The following is a 15,313-nucleotide window of genomic DNA, read 5'->3' as shown; positions in this document are numbered from 1 at the left end:
GATACCGTATATACTCCGACTATAAGCGACCTGATGTATAGTCGGGGGGCAAGTTTTTGGGCCAAAATTATGGATTTTGCTATGACCCGTGGATAAGTCGAGGGTAGAATTTAGGGGCATACAGCAAACATCTAAAGATGAGAGCACAAGCAAAACAATTCAAAGAACTTATAAAATTCAGCAGACATAACTCTTTGGGTTTACTCTTAAGCTTTGATGGCTGGAGAGAGTAGAGAGAGTCAGTACTTCACATATTATACCTCTTGCTTTTCATCAGATGGTTCCTCTTTAAATAAGAGTTAAGACATATTTCTACATTGACCCATGGAATTTTGTGGGGTCATTTTTTGACCTAAATTTTCTAGACTTATACATGAATATACAGTATTAGATGTAAACTGTGAAAAAAATTCAGGCTAGTAACATTTTGATATTATTTACCTTCCAGTTCAGCTCTAAGTTCCCATTTCCTGGAGAGTGAGTAGTAATCGCCCGCCAAATAGCTGGTCCTTTTGAGGGTTCTGAGAGAAGCAAATAAAAATATAAAGATTCAGAAGCTTTCTTTAAACCATTGTTGATTTTTTTTTCCCTTTTAAAGACTATGTTTGTGCTTAAAAATGACTCATATCTCTACACTTTCAGTGATTACTCCACTCTAAAGCCAGATATCATAAGTCTTTTAAAAGCTCTGTTGACAGAAGGTGGAATCAAAAATGCCTTATGGCATTGCAGAAAAAAAATCAATCAAACTGTTATATCTTAAGGCCTGGAACCATGCCTATGAGGAAAGACTTAAGGAGCTTGGTATGTTTAGTCTGGAAAGAGACGGGTAAGAGGTGATATGATGGCCCTCTCTAAGTATTGAAGGGATGGTCACATTGAGAAGGAGCAATTATTTTCTGCTGCTCCAGAGACTAGAACACGGAACAAGGGATGCAAGCACAAGAAAAGAGATTCCAAGTTCACATTAGGAGGAACTTCGGACAGTAACAGTGTTTTCGACAGTAGAATGCCCCCCTCAGAGTGGTGGGGGAATCTCCTTCTTTGAGGTCGTTTGAGCAGAGGCTGGATGGCCATCTGTTGGGGATGCTTTGTGAGTTCCTGCATGGCAGGGGGGTTGCACTGAATGACCCTTGTGTCTCTTTCCAAACTCTATGATTTTTATGATTTTCAGTGTTGCAACCGAAGCTATATGTCCAGGTAGTCCCTGGTTATCTAAGATATGAATTGTATTGTGTCCTCTCCTGTAATATAGGTGACAAATCAATGCCTTCATTACCAGTCTATGGTGAAGTGAAATTCTCGCTCTTACAAGCAAAAGATTATGAGAAAAAATCCATTTGCAATGCTGTTTAAACACTTCGTTAAAGAATTAAAAATTATGTTTTCACATTTTTATTTTTATGATTCAAGGAATATACAGTATTTAACATGCCTGACCCCAAGGAATCATAATGTTGATTTTCTGCCAATGAGATTGTAGACTATTCCCCACAAGCCCATAATGGAAATATTTTTCTATCTCATGCTTTTCCCCAATTTGGGACTCAGACAGCTTACACAGATTTGTAAATAGTTTAAAACTCAAAATAAAAGGTATGTGATTGAACTATCATAAAATTTAAAACCAGTTAAAAAACATAAAAGCACAACAAAAACAACCAATAGAAAATCCAGCATATTATTATTACTTGTTTTATTAATGTATTTATACCCCGCTCTTCAGCCACAAGACTCTGAGAGCAGCTGTTGTACAGGGCCCACTCTACCTAAGCAGTCCCAAAGTCCTGTCGAAATAGAAAGGTCTTCACCTGTTTTGGGAAAGAGACTAATGAGGGTGCCAATCTAACCTCTCAGGGAAGAGTTTTGTAGAGCCTAGGGCAGCCAATGAAAAAGACCTCCCTCGTGTTCCTATTAGATGTACCTGTGAAGATGGGGACAAAGAAGAAAAGGTCGACCCAGAGAAGCTCAAGAACATGAGCAGGTTTGCAAGGAGAATATGGTCATTCAATAATCTTGACAAGTATTTTCAATTGTAACCCAGAAATGACCACAGTCATGAAGCTGGTGTAAAACAAGTGAGCTGTTCTATCGGGGAGATACCCAGAATTTATTCAGATTGATCATTCCTAGCAGATATTGTCAAAGAGACAACTTTAGATGCAGAGTTTAAGGAACAAGGACGAACCTTCTCAGTCTCTGTGTACCACACCAAAGGGGACGAGTTAGTTCTATCAATTTCAGACCAGAAAATTTTAAGCTAAGATGAGAATCTTGTAGGGAGTCAAGATAATTAAAGCGGGCCATGGAAAAATGGATATGATTTGTTCATATGTCAAAGCATGGTGGTTTCACAGAGGGGTGGGTGGAACACACAGAATGTGATCAACCTACCTGCTGCTGGTTTTTCACCTTGAAAGTTGTGATCAAAACAAATCAAGAGCTGTTTTTTAACAAGTCACATAAAGAAAATCATGTAAGGACCAACAAACCCTCCAGATATCGCAAGATGACTTTGAGATACTTAAACCTCAACAACCTGTTCAAACTTATGCCCATCACAACCCAAAGAGAGAAAGACTGGACTGGAGTGGTGGACAAAACTCACCCCAAATGGCCAACTAGGGGCTTCAAAGGGGTGATGCTATGTTGAAGATTTTTTTGTTGGATAAAGAGAAAAAGAGGAGAGCAGTGTGAGTATGGACAGAGAATCCAAAGTGGATCTCCACTCAACATCACCCAAGGAAGTACGCGTAAGGTTATGAAAGCTCATGCTACCACCTTCTTTCTTTCAGTCTCAAAGATGCCTCAAATCCCTTTCCATAGTGGGTTTTCCAGAGGTTCTCATGTGAAGCTAGTAACTGGCTGAAACCCAAAATGAGGTCTTCAGGTACACAGAGTCCGGGCTTATCTAAAGTTGTGTTTATTACTAGGAGCAGTAATTTGGAATGCTCATGATGTTACTAATCACAACTCAATGCTACACCTAAGCTGTTCAGTGTCATTTAACTTTTGAAAGTGTAATGAAAGATAAGACAAACTCTGTAATGTGAAGATCAGTAATTTTTCCAGTCTGAAGTGATATATATCTTCTTGTTCAATCATTCCAAAATCTATTTTTTTCTTTCAAGCATAGCAGTAACAAAAAGTGTACTTATTAGGTTTGCTCTCATGGCTTCACGTGCTTCCAAAACATGTCCAGGAAGCAAGTAGGTTTTTTTCTGCAACCATTGCTTTTGCTGCCTACAGGAATAATAGCAACACTACTAAGCTTGAATTATTATTTTTTTTAAACTGAAATTTTATAAGTATTTACACTGGAATACTTACTGAACAAATCTTATTTCATGTTCTTTTCAGAAAAAAAAACATGGACTCAATCAAACTTTTGGCCTAAAACACATACCTGCATAATATTTTGACATCCTGGAGGAAATGAAGAAGGCTAGCTAGCCTATATGTTTACTTACTGTCTTCACAGCTGTGAACCCAACTACTTCTTCACTCCCACTCACTCAGTAATCTGACCAATCCTTAACGGCACAACACAGTTGAAATGCATATTTTGTAAATGGCTGGAGTTTCCTGGATAGTGAAGAAGTTCTCTTTCTGAAGCTGTTCTCTCAGAGGAACCTGTAAAAATGAAAACTGGGGTCAAAAAGTGCTACAAGTGAATGAACAAGGGAAAGAAGCAGCCAAGTAGATCCAAATTCAAATCGGATGCTACCATCATATTCACCTCTGGAACATTTATTTTTCTGATGTATCCTTATTTTTACATACTGCAAGCCATTACACTTCCACGGGTACAATAAACCTTCTAATGACAGTCCTCCCTCCATTTTTCGCAACTTTCAAGTCCATGGTCTTGGTGCCTCCGAGAAGTGGTAATCCAAAACACACTGCAGAGAGTAATCCAGTTTGAGACCACTTAACTGCCGGGCGTCAATGCTAGGGAATTTTAGAAACTGTAATTCTGTGAGACACGTGCCGGGGAACTGCGGTGATTCAAGCCAATGGGCTTGAATATATGCAAATTTCCATTTTCCGCACAGGTGGTGGTCCCTGGAATGATCGGCTTTACTCTGAGAAATGTATGTCTAGGATCCAAATTTACAAATACATGTTTCTTTGCACAACTCTTGAAAACCAACATAGGAAAAATACAGTGCTTAGCAGGTATGGTGCCTCTCATTAGGGACAAAACATGAAGTGCAGACATATGGTATGAAACATAAACATACATGTTTTTTTTATTTTAAAAAAACCACTAGTTGGCCCCTCCACATTTGCAGCTTTGGCTTTTGGCGGTTGTGGATTATGGCGGTTTATGATTATATGTGTCTCTCTATGAATCTCTAGGTCCTCCAGTGCAATTCTGCTGGAAGTGAGCATAGAGTTGTGCTGGAATAACTTAGAAGTTCCTAGAGAAAACACTTCCTCGAAGGCCTTTGTAGGTCCTCCAGCATGATTCTAAGATCAACTTTTGGCAGATGAGGACCTGGAGATTATACAGAGGTGTTCCTTAGTAAAAGAAAGTGCTTTTTATTGCGGTTTTCCCTTCCCCACATTTATGGGGGTCCTTCATCCCTAACCCCAGCAAATGTGGAGGGACCATGTATTATCTAGTAACTATGATATGTTTTTAAATTTCCTTATTCAGGAAAAGGTCAGAGGCCTATTCCTCTTCTAATTTCAGCAGCAATAAGAGTACTACCCGAATGCAAACACACCTTAGTCACAACACATTTATTCCATAATTAGACCTTATATGCATGACTAATGCTGGATTGAGATAAAGTGGCTTAAGTCAGAAAGGCAACTCACATTCAAAAGTGTGAGGAGTAGAAAGGTTTTTAAAAGATTGCTCACTATAAAAGAATAAGTTACATGGTGATAAAAATACATCAGAAGAAACCAGACATTTGGCAGAACAACTGCAGGACCCAATAACAGATAAGTCAAAACTGGATGGTCCAGCTCACCCACTGAAATTATACAGAGAAATTACAAGCTCCCTAAACAGTTTATATTCTTCTCCTGAGCATTTTTTAATAACACATGTGATATATTTTAGCTTTTGTATCTCATTTCCTAAGAATGATTTTCTAACTCTTAATTGATATTTTTCTCAAAGATTTGCATCTTCTTTTTGTTATGTAAACTAATACCATTTGAGTATATGATGCAATTTTCTGTTAAAATAAATGGGTTTTTTGTCTAAAACTTAATAAAATATATTAAAAATACAGACAGCAACAGATTACAAACACAGACTATTGACAAATAACAAATGTAGGATACCTCAGTCCAACTTGGGCGGTCAGGGGTCCTATATCTTATTTTATATTCAGTGCAGTGGTGGTTCATTAAACTCTGGGCTTCCCATGATAGTTTCAGGACTGTAGAAAATTCTCCTCCCCCGAGTTGGAGAGATAGATTATTGTGGGGCAGAGGTTTTACTAGGAAAAAAGAGAAAATATACAGATGAACCAAAAGCTGCCAAAATAATCCTCATACTCAAATACACATGAAAACTTTGCACCCCCCTCAGAAGAGGAATAATTGGCAACAGATCCACAGGTACACCCATTCCGGAAGCAGCTTTGACCCAACAATGATAATCATCACTGAGTGAAACAGAGCATGTGGCAGTTTTCGACTATACGAAGTGTACAGCTAGTATGGCAGAACAGATATTATCTGCAGCAGCTATGGAAAACTTTTGGGGTTGCGTGCACAGTGCCAAACTTTTCATTTTAGAAGCACAATTTTTGAAATACTAAAATTGGGCATGTGTTATCATCGTAATTTTTTAAAAACACAAAAAAATACATTTTTTATGTTTGTAATAACAACAACAACAACAACAACAACAACAACAACATAGTATTTTATTTATATCCTGCCCCCTGTATGGAGATCATAGAGTTGGAAGAGACTGCAAGGGCCATCCAGTCCAACCCCCGTCATGGTTCTCTGGACGGTATTAGTCTCCGAAGAAGTTTATTTAACCAGAAAGTAACCAAAAACTGGTGTTTTTCTAAAAAAAAACCCAACCCTAGCAGGTCCAGAGGGTCTCAAAAAATACCATTTGCAAGCTGCTCACAGCCACAGCTGTATTTTATCCCACCCCGATCCCAATAGGGATATTTTCCTCTAAACCCATTAAGAAAATAGCAGGTCAAACATCTATTTCGCATGTACAAAAGTCATCATACCTAAGTGTTGTGTCATTTCAAACTTCTGAGGCTAAACTCTGGTAAATGTGTACTTTAATTTTTTAATCAGTTTTCCTTGTTGTGGAAGTCAACTTAATGATCTATTTATAACTGTCTCAATCCACAGAGGGGAGATTGTAGATAACAGAAAGAAATAAAAAGAACAACATTCAAATTAGGAGACTTAGCTGCATAAAGCTAGCTGCAGTATTTTTTAAATACGTTATAAATTTCCCAAAGAATAGAGTACCAATTCTCCTTCCAATCTGTAATAGGTTAAACTGATCTCTTTTCTTTATTTATTTATCATCTTAGCAGCAAATTTAGAACTTCATTACCAAAACAATTCAATAGGACTTCCACAATAAACAGTCTTTCTAACCCATATCCACCTCTAGAAACTTCCAATCCACATTCCCCTGGGACAATTCAATCCCTGTTTCTTACGTTTCTTCAATAATTCTCCTACTTGCCTCTCTAGTTTCATTTTAAGCCTATCTCTTTTCCCCAAGAAGGATCCAAGCTTTTAAAGATTCCCACAGGAGTGTGGATGAATTATTAATGGTCCATTTTTTTTTAACAAATTGCTTTATATTTTTCTTTGTTCGTCTCCAAACTTGGTTAATAATAAGCTTGAATTTAGCCTCCAAATCAGTATTCAGGAATGCTGTATAGTGGGGGAAGGTTGGGTAGGTGATAATTTATTATTATATACATAAATTCCTCAAAAGAGAGACATCTGTAAGTATTAATTTTCTATCCCCAGTTGGGAATAATTTAAATTTCATTTTCATTCATTCAAAGCTAACTTCAATTTTGCTGCTGTGTGAAAGAAAACACTACCTCTCAAGAACACATCTACTGAAGAGATAGTGAGTATAGGAAACTCTGGACTATACGAGACCAGCGCCAAAATGGGCTGAGCGTCAGGGTGGAGTGGGGGTGGTGGGTGACCGCAAGCTGCACACTCCACATCCACCCTCTCCAAGCCACCAGGCTAAACCAGAACAGTGAGTGGATCCACAGTGTCTCTTTGGCGGCACATTTAGACATGCTATGTCGAAGAATCACAGTGAAAAACACAGTGGCGGAAGCAAGGGCGGCTTTTTTCCACTCCCAAAGGCATAGCAATTTTGCTACTCTTTTGGGGGCAGAAAAATGCCAGATTGGGGTCACGACGTGCAATTGCTGTGGCTTCGATCCGGCGACCAAAAACCAGTAGCAAGCTCGCTGTTTCTCTTTTTAAAAAAACACCCCTACATGCTACATATCATCTTTATCCTAAACTTTCTGCTTATCTTCTTATAAGAAGTTAATTTAGTTATACAGGTCGGCCCTCCACATTCATGGCTTTAACACTCAGTTTTGATTATTGCGAGGCGAAGGCCATGTGCGTATGCAATCCTCTTCCTCCTCCCTCCCAGGCTTTTCCCTTTAGGAGGAAAAAGGCCTTGAAGGGAGGGAGCAGCTGGGAAGGGTGCACATGCTAACCCTGTTAAGGGTTAAAAGCCAACTAACACGAAATGTTTAGATGTGTGGTGACCATGAGCAATCAGCACCCGGAGGACGAAACTGATGAGCTACAGCTGCTGATCATAGCAACAAGGTCATTCTACTGCCTGCGTGTGGGAAACTTGAAGATGAACATGTGTCTGTTTAGACAAGGGGACAGTTTTCTGTGTGGGGCAGGAAGAGGGCTGAGTTTGTAGGACCACATGGCATTGTGTCTATATAAACTCAGGGACTTCCGGTAATTGTTGTGGGTTTTTGAGGAGTGGATTGTGAGTTCTGTATAGTAAAAGTCACGTTGGTTATTTGGTTTGCACTTTGTAAATAAAGATAAGCACTTTCAGGAGCTTGGCTTGTCTGGTCGTTAATCAGCAGAAGCCTGGCAGTGAAAGCTGGACAGTTCCCGGTGTCCTGCATTCCATCATTTCTGGAAGACATCCTTCTGCTGTTATCTTTGCTGAGGGCTGTGAACACGCTTCAAATATTGGTCAAATACTCTGCTATACTCTGCCAAAGCCCACGTCTTTCCTGGGAAAAGGTGGAGGTGGATCGATCCCCCCACCCTTTCCTTGTGGGGTAACTGCCTTCCCAAGGCAGTGAACCAACCAGGAAAAGGTGGAGGAGGATTTATTTTCCCTGTGCCTTTCCCGGTGGGGTAGCTGCCTTCTCAAGGCAGCCATCCGAACAGAAAAATATGGAGGAGGATCAATCCCCCCGCCTCTTTCCCAGAGGGCTTGCTGCTTGGAGAAGACAGCTATCCCACCAGGAAAAGGGGGAAAAGTTATTCATGGTTTTTCCATATTCGTAGAGGTCTTGCACCCCTAACACCCGAGAAAGTGGAGGGTCCACTGTATTTCTAACTCACTTTTCAACAGGAAGAAAATATTCTTAAAAACCCACATCTGATTACAAATTTTTTTTCTTCTTCTTCTATTCAAGTGACAGCTACCTAGAAGTTACATCAATTATACTGTGAGAACTTTGACATTCATCTTCTAGACAAAAATGGTGCATTCATAAAAGTAGCTCTATCAAGTTCTTCCAATATTAAATGAAATGAATCAGTTACCATATTTTGCAGGATCAAACTCAATGTGGTCAGATTCAGCTTCCCCAAGGTCATTCTGGGCTTCTACCCACACACACAGGTTGACAAAGAAAATAGCATCACTAGAACTGGTGCAGGAATTATTAGTGCCTTTAGGTATACAGTCAGGGAATGTCTTGTTTGGCCTATTGTTAAAGATAAAAACCAGTATGTAATGCAGTTTCAAATATAGTATCTTGATTCTAGTATTTCATACATACATGTAAGTACATAGTTATTCTAGGCATATTTAATTAGAATGAGTGCCAGAGAAATGAATATGAATTACCACTTATGTGCATCACTACCAGATGCAGTTAAAATTGCAGTTTTATTTCTACAGTATTACAAGAATTTATTAGTCAATTACTGTCAAGCCAACTTCAACTTATGACAGCCTTATGAACCAGAAACCTCCAAGTCACCCTGTTATCAATGCCCTGCTCAGGCCTTGCAGAATCAGGGCTCTGAACTCCTTGATTGAGTCTATCTACTTGTAATGTAGTCTTCCCCTTTTCCTTCTGCCTTCTACCATATAAAGCATTATTGTCTTTTCTAATGAGTCATGTCTTTCCTGGATATGCCTGAAGTACGACAGTCTCAGTTTAGACATCTTGGCTTCTAGAGAGCGTTCAGACTTAATTGTTCTTGGACTAATTTATTTGTCTTTTTAGCAGTCTGTGGAATCCGCAGAACTCTTCTCCAACACAACATTTCAAGTGAGTTCATTTTCTTTCTATCAGGTTTCTTCACTGTCCAGCTTTCATAATTGTACATAGAAATCGTCAATACGATGGCATGGACAATCCTGACTTTGGGATCTACTGATATATCTTTACTCTTGAGAATCTTGTCTAGTCCCTTCCAAAGTTTTAGTTTTCTTCTGATTTTTTTTTTACTTTAGTCTCTATTCTGATTATGACTGTGCCAAAGTATGGAAAATATTTAACTATTGCAAAGTCAGCAAATTTACTTTAAAGTTATATAAATCATCCGTGGTCACTGTTTTTGTTTTCTTAATGTTAATCTGTAAACTTTCCTTTGCACTTTCTTCTCTGACTTTCATCAATAATCCTTCCAAGTCTTTGCTAAATTCTACAGCAGTATGGTGTCATCTGCATATCTTAACATGGTTGATATTTCTACCTCCAATTTTCATACATTCTTCCTCCAAGACTAATGCAGTTTTACATATGATATGTTCACAAAACAAGCTGAACACACAGGACTATAAAATGCAGCTTGCCTGACCTCTCTGCCAATTGAAATCCATGCTTTTTCTCTATATTCTGTTCTGACAGTGGCCTCTTGTCATCAGTAGAAATTATGCATCAGGTATTAATTAATTAATAATTACTTTAATCTAAGATGGGACATTTCTAGAGAAAAGCTAAATCAGATTTTTTAAACCAAACTTCTTACTCCATGCAAAACTAATGTGCTTCAAACTAGAGTTGTAAGTAAAAAGAAAAAGTGACTGTTAATACATAATTTTTAATTAAATAAGGAGAGATTGCATCTTGGAACAACAGAAAGCCTGCATATCAAGTCATATGCACTCTGAACATTAACACTTAGTAATAAATTTTCTTTAATGTGATGTTCTTTTGTTCCCTGTTTTTTGAACCATTTCTTGTATTGCTATGTATTTTAGATGTATTTTCCTATTATCTCTTAGATTGTACGCCTTAGGCAGGCTTTCTCTTATATATTTATTGTTTTATGTACAGCGCTGTGCAAATCTACAGCGCTATATAATAATAATAATAATAATAATAATAATAATAATATATAAGTTGTTTCCTGAAGTGCAATGTATTTCAAACAAGCTTCCCTCTGCCTTACCTGAAACTCCAACAATATTGAAAAAAAATCTATTTGTTGCAAGGTGCTAATGGAATGATAGTGGTACAGCATACCCACCCCAACCGCATGCTTGCCTTTCGTGGATTTCAGCATCCACGGATGGCAAGCTCCACTGACTTCAATGGCTGAGTGTGCATGCGGTCCTGGTAGAGTGGCCATGTGAATGCCATGATTGAAAACAGTGGGACTTGAGGTCCCTTGGTTTTTCCCATCCATGGGGAGGGAGTCTGGAACAGAACCCCACAGATGAGAAGGGCCCACTGCAATTTCCTTGAATGCAGCTATTAAGTAGCATCAAGACTCTTTCTCTTTCCTCTTCTTATCTTGGTTTAAAGCTATTTAAAACCAGCAGCATACAAATACAGAGGTGACAACATGTTGCCTTCCATAGTCCATGTCCTTTCTGCTTTCTTTCTTATTTTAATGAAAATTAAGAATACATAAATAAATGGGAAACTGGGATGCTGCAAAGTGGGGCAGTACCTCCAGAGCTATTTTTATTTCTATAACCACAAAAAGGACATTTATAATACAAGAAAAATGCTATGGTATTCAGTCTATCCTTAAGAATTTGTTGGGGGCCAGAGCAAAACTATTAGCCTAGGTATTCAGAAATTTCACTGATTTTACCAATGGCCTATCAGTTCTGTGGTAATGCAAGAATTAAAAAGTAGGTGAAGGATCAAAATCCACATGAAACCAAATTCCATAACTGTTGAAGAGAATATAAAATAGGAAATGTTTCAGATTTTCTAAACATGATTTATAAATCTTTTAAATGGCCAATGGTGTCCATGATAACCATATTAGCTTAGAGTGCTTGAAAGGTCAGCATTCAAATTCAAACAGTTAATCTTTAAAATTTGTTTAGTGTAGGTCACCTAGAGAACTTTTTTGTTCTGAGATAACATACATTTGGTGTAAATTAATAACCAAATGGTAGAATATGCTTACCATCGAGATTTTAAGGTGTAATTGGTTTTAAGGAATGTATCTCTTCCAGGTTCCCAGGTACACGTTTGAACAAATCTTCGCTTCTGAGTTTGAATTACAATGCAACTCAAGTTCTCAGGCTTCTCTGGAGGAACTGCATCAAATATATATTAGTACAGTTATAAATCTAAACATTACATTTAAAACATGAAAATATTTCAATCTGAATTACTTAAAGATGTAGGCTGGCATCCTGCTTAGTATTTATGAAGTCATACAACAGACATAAGACGAACAAATGGGTACTTGAACAGATCAAGCCTGAAGTCTTCCTGGAAGCCAAGATGATTCAATTGAATCTGTCGTACTTTGGCCACAGCATGAGAATGCATGGCTCATTAGAAGAGGCAATAATGCTAGGAAAGATTGAAGGCAGTAGAAAGAGAAAGACCACACGCCAAATGGTTAGACTCAATCAGGGAGGTCACAGGCCTGAATCTAAAAGACCTAAGCAGAACAGTGGGGGACAAGAAGGTTTAGAGATGTCTTATACACAGGGTCACCATCAGACAAGGTCAACTCAAGGGCAGCTAACAACAACAAACCAGACTTACAACGTAATTATTGCAATCACATTTATAGTCATTGCACCATTGTAAGGAGCAAAAGTGATACCTCCAAAACCTACCTTTGAAGCCAGGCATCCCCAAAACAGAAGAATTTCCAAGCTGCTGGAGAGTGGCACACTGAGTGATGATGCATTCAGCCTTTTTCCAGCAGCGAGGTATAATATGACAAGCAACAACAGGCTGCAGTTGCTTGTCTCATTGCACCTTGATGCCTGGAGAAGAATAGAGGAATCATCACTCAATTTCCAAGACTTTGTACTGTTGGGAGGGGCTGCCTGGCTTCAAAGGTAGGCAGCACTGGGAGACAAAGATATGATGATAAGAGTTCTATTGTTATAGCTATATCTCCTGGTGCAGGAGCTCAGCAGTTGTTTATAACTGATATAATAGCTATAACAATTTCATCATCATATACTGTTAACCTATCTATTCCTGGAGAATAATGAGCTGCGCCCAAAGTTTAACAAAGCAGAAGGCTAATCATACAAAGGTCTTTTCTATTCTCCTCTCATTCATTCTTCACAAAAGTATCTCTAGAGCATTGTTTACCAAACTTTGGTCCTCCATATGTTTTGGCCTTCAGTTCCCAGAATTCCTGACAGTTGACTAGGCTAACTCAAATATTTGGAGAAGTAAGTTTGGGAAACACTGCTCTAGAGATAGGAATGCTAGTCTTATCTGTGATATGTTCGTTTTCAGCTGGAGGGGAGAAGATATCCTAATGTGGGCCACTTGTTCTGATAAGAAGGGGGCTAATCAAACTTTCAACTTGTGTCCAGGAGGGGAAGCAACTCTACCAAAGCTGCCCGATCAAGTAAAACAGCTGGGAATACCTATTTCAGAAGAAAAAAACTCAATGATGCAGAACACAGAGAAAGGTAATGGCAAAGAAAAGAAAAGAAACACACACACACGCGCGCGTCAGCAGTGAAAATTGCTACTGAGTAGGGAGAATGTCTTCTCCTGCTGAAAATGAACGAATTACATGTAAGACCAATGTTCCTTTTTACAGCAGGGATGGGACAACATCTGATGTGGGACATAACAGTGCCAGTCACATTAAGGAGGGTGAATGCTGGCATGGGCCAAAGAAAAACTAAGGCTGAAAGATCTTTTAAAAAACCGTCCTCTGCTAAAAGAGGCCTCATCAGAAGCAAAGGTGTTCAATTTGTAATGTCTAATGAAAGTGGAGACAGAGGCCCAGCTATCTGCTCTACAAATATCAACCAGGGAAGCATTGGTGGGAAAGCACTCTTTGTGGAATGGGCAACAACTTTCCTAGGCAGCAAAAACCCAGAGGATTTGTAGCAAGAGAGGCTCTGGGACAAGAGAGGAGAGTGAGACCTGAAATGTGTGGGCTTTCCGTGTTAAAGTGGTGAAAAGGAGCCTCCAGGGGAAAGTAAGCAGAAAAATTAGAAGTAAAGAGAGCATGAGAAAACAAAGATTTTAAAAAAGAATCTAGAATGAAGATGAGAGATTAAGAGACCTAGCAGAGTGAAGGCAGTAGCTAAACTGGCTGGCTAGCTTTCATAATTTTGCTCCTCTTACTGGACACTGGCCAGAGGTTTAGTCAGCCCCTGCCTATAAGAGTAAGTGGGAGGAGTAATTCACATCTGGATGTCTTTTCACTCCTGAAAGGTATAATCTCAAAGCAGGAATTCCCTGAAAAGAAGGTATGCTTCTTCTAAGATAAACAGATACCTCTGACTTATAGGAATATTATATCTTTTCCTAATAATAAAGCAAGTATCAGGGCAGGAGAGTGACTTTCATAATTAATCAATCTGTAATGCCCCAGAGTTACCTTGAGTCTCTGTACTGGGAAGAAGGTGGGATATAAATAAACAGAATAATGATAAATGTAAATATGACCCAGATGTAATCTAAAAATCTGGTGCCACTAGAGTTCCACATTTTCTTTATTTTATTAAAAAAAACCTTAAATCTTGTAAAGCAAGATTAAACTTTGTAAGTGAACATGCCATTTCTTTCTGCTTTTCTACTTAGCAGTACTGAGCCACTAGAAACATTACTATTCCTCCTGTGTCTCAATATAATGCCACCTATTTATCTGCTATTTATATGATCTAAACAATCCCTCATCAGAATTTATTGACAATATAAGGAACAGATTTGCACTATTAGGCATAATAGACCTAGAACCAGAAGAACTATGGTCTGAAGACAGGGTCATAAAAGAAGAATGCAGACAGACACTCTCAGTAGACAAAAAGAGAGAGAAGAAAACATGGATGACAGATAAAACGCTACAAGTAATAAAGGAAAGGAAAGAAGCAAAACAAAAGGGAGATAGGAACAAACTAAGAACCATGAATGCAACAATACAACGGCTAGTGCATAAAGATAAAGAAAATTACTATAATGATAAATGCAAAGATATAGAAGGCAACAACAAAAAGAGAAGAAGGAGAGACATATTTAATTTCCAAGATCCAGGAAATTAAAGGAAATTTAAAACCAAGGAATGGGATGCTCTATGACAATAAAAATTCACTCCACTCTTCCCATACTCAGGGAACCCGTTCCAGACTCTACGCATATGGGGAAATGAGTGTATGCTCAAGCGCCATTGAAAATAATGGAGTGCATGCTCATGGTGGCACATGTGATGTGCGGCACAGGTAGGCACCCCATTACTTCTGCCGGGGCTTGCTTTCCGTGTAAGCTCAAAGCCGGAAAAGGCAAGCTTGCCTATGGGGAGGGCTGACTGTAACATAATTCAAGACCAAGAAGGAATAAAAAGATGTTGGATGCAATACACTTAAGAGTTATAGAAAAGAGATAAACTGAATAACATGTGGGATGAAGAGCCATATAAAGATGAACCCCAAATTCTGAAAAATGAGGTGGAAGCTGCGATAAGGGAAATGGTGAAAAACAAATCACCAAGAATATATGATATCCCAATTGAATTGCTGCAATCCATGCTGACAGTCAACTACAGTGCTAACTAACATATCTCAGCCGATATGGAAAACAAAACAATGGCCAACAGATTCCACAAAAAAGGAGACATAAAAGACTGCAGCAACTATAGGACCATAGCA

At 38.6% G+C, this 15,313-nt stretch overlaps 1 protein-coding gene across 1 annotated transcript in view; it reads right to left on the bottom strand.

Annotated features, from left to right (window-relative positions):
- Positions 1 to 15,313, bottom strand: part of IL6ST (interleukin 6 cytokine family signal transducer) — a 52,197-nt gene that overhangs the window by 18,741 nt on the left and 18,143 nt on the right. The window contains exons 4-8 of the mRNA XM_042447828.1: positions 11,638 to 11,770; positions 8,800 to 8,963; positions 5,305 to 5,462; positions 2,395 to 2,443; positions 442 to 521 (exon numbers count right to left, since the gene is read on the bottom strand). Of these exons, the coding sequence (XP_042303762.1) occupies positions 442 to 521; positions 2,395 to 2,443; positions 5,305 to 5,462; positions 8,800 to 8,963; positions 11,638 to 11,770 (584 nt within the window). The remainder of the gene's footprint in view (positions 1 to 441; positions 522 to 2,394; positions 2,444 to 5,304; positions 5,463 to 8,799; positions 8,964 to 11,637; positions 11,771 to 15,313) is intronic.

Source organism: Sceloporus undulatus, chromosome 2, assembly GCF_019175285.1.
Source record: "Sceloporus undulatus isolate JIND9_A2432 ecotype Alabama chromosome 2, SceUnd_v1.1, whole genome shotgun sequence".
Taxonomy (NCBI): Eukaryota; Metazoa; Chordata; class Lepidosauria; order Squamata; family Phrynosomatidae; genus Sceloporus; species Sceloporus undulatus.
The sequence above is the reverse complement of the archived record's forward strand: the minus strand, read 5'-3'. Positions and strand labels throughout refer to the sequence as shown.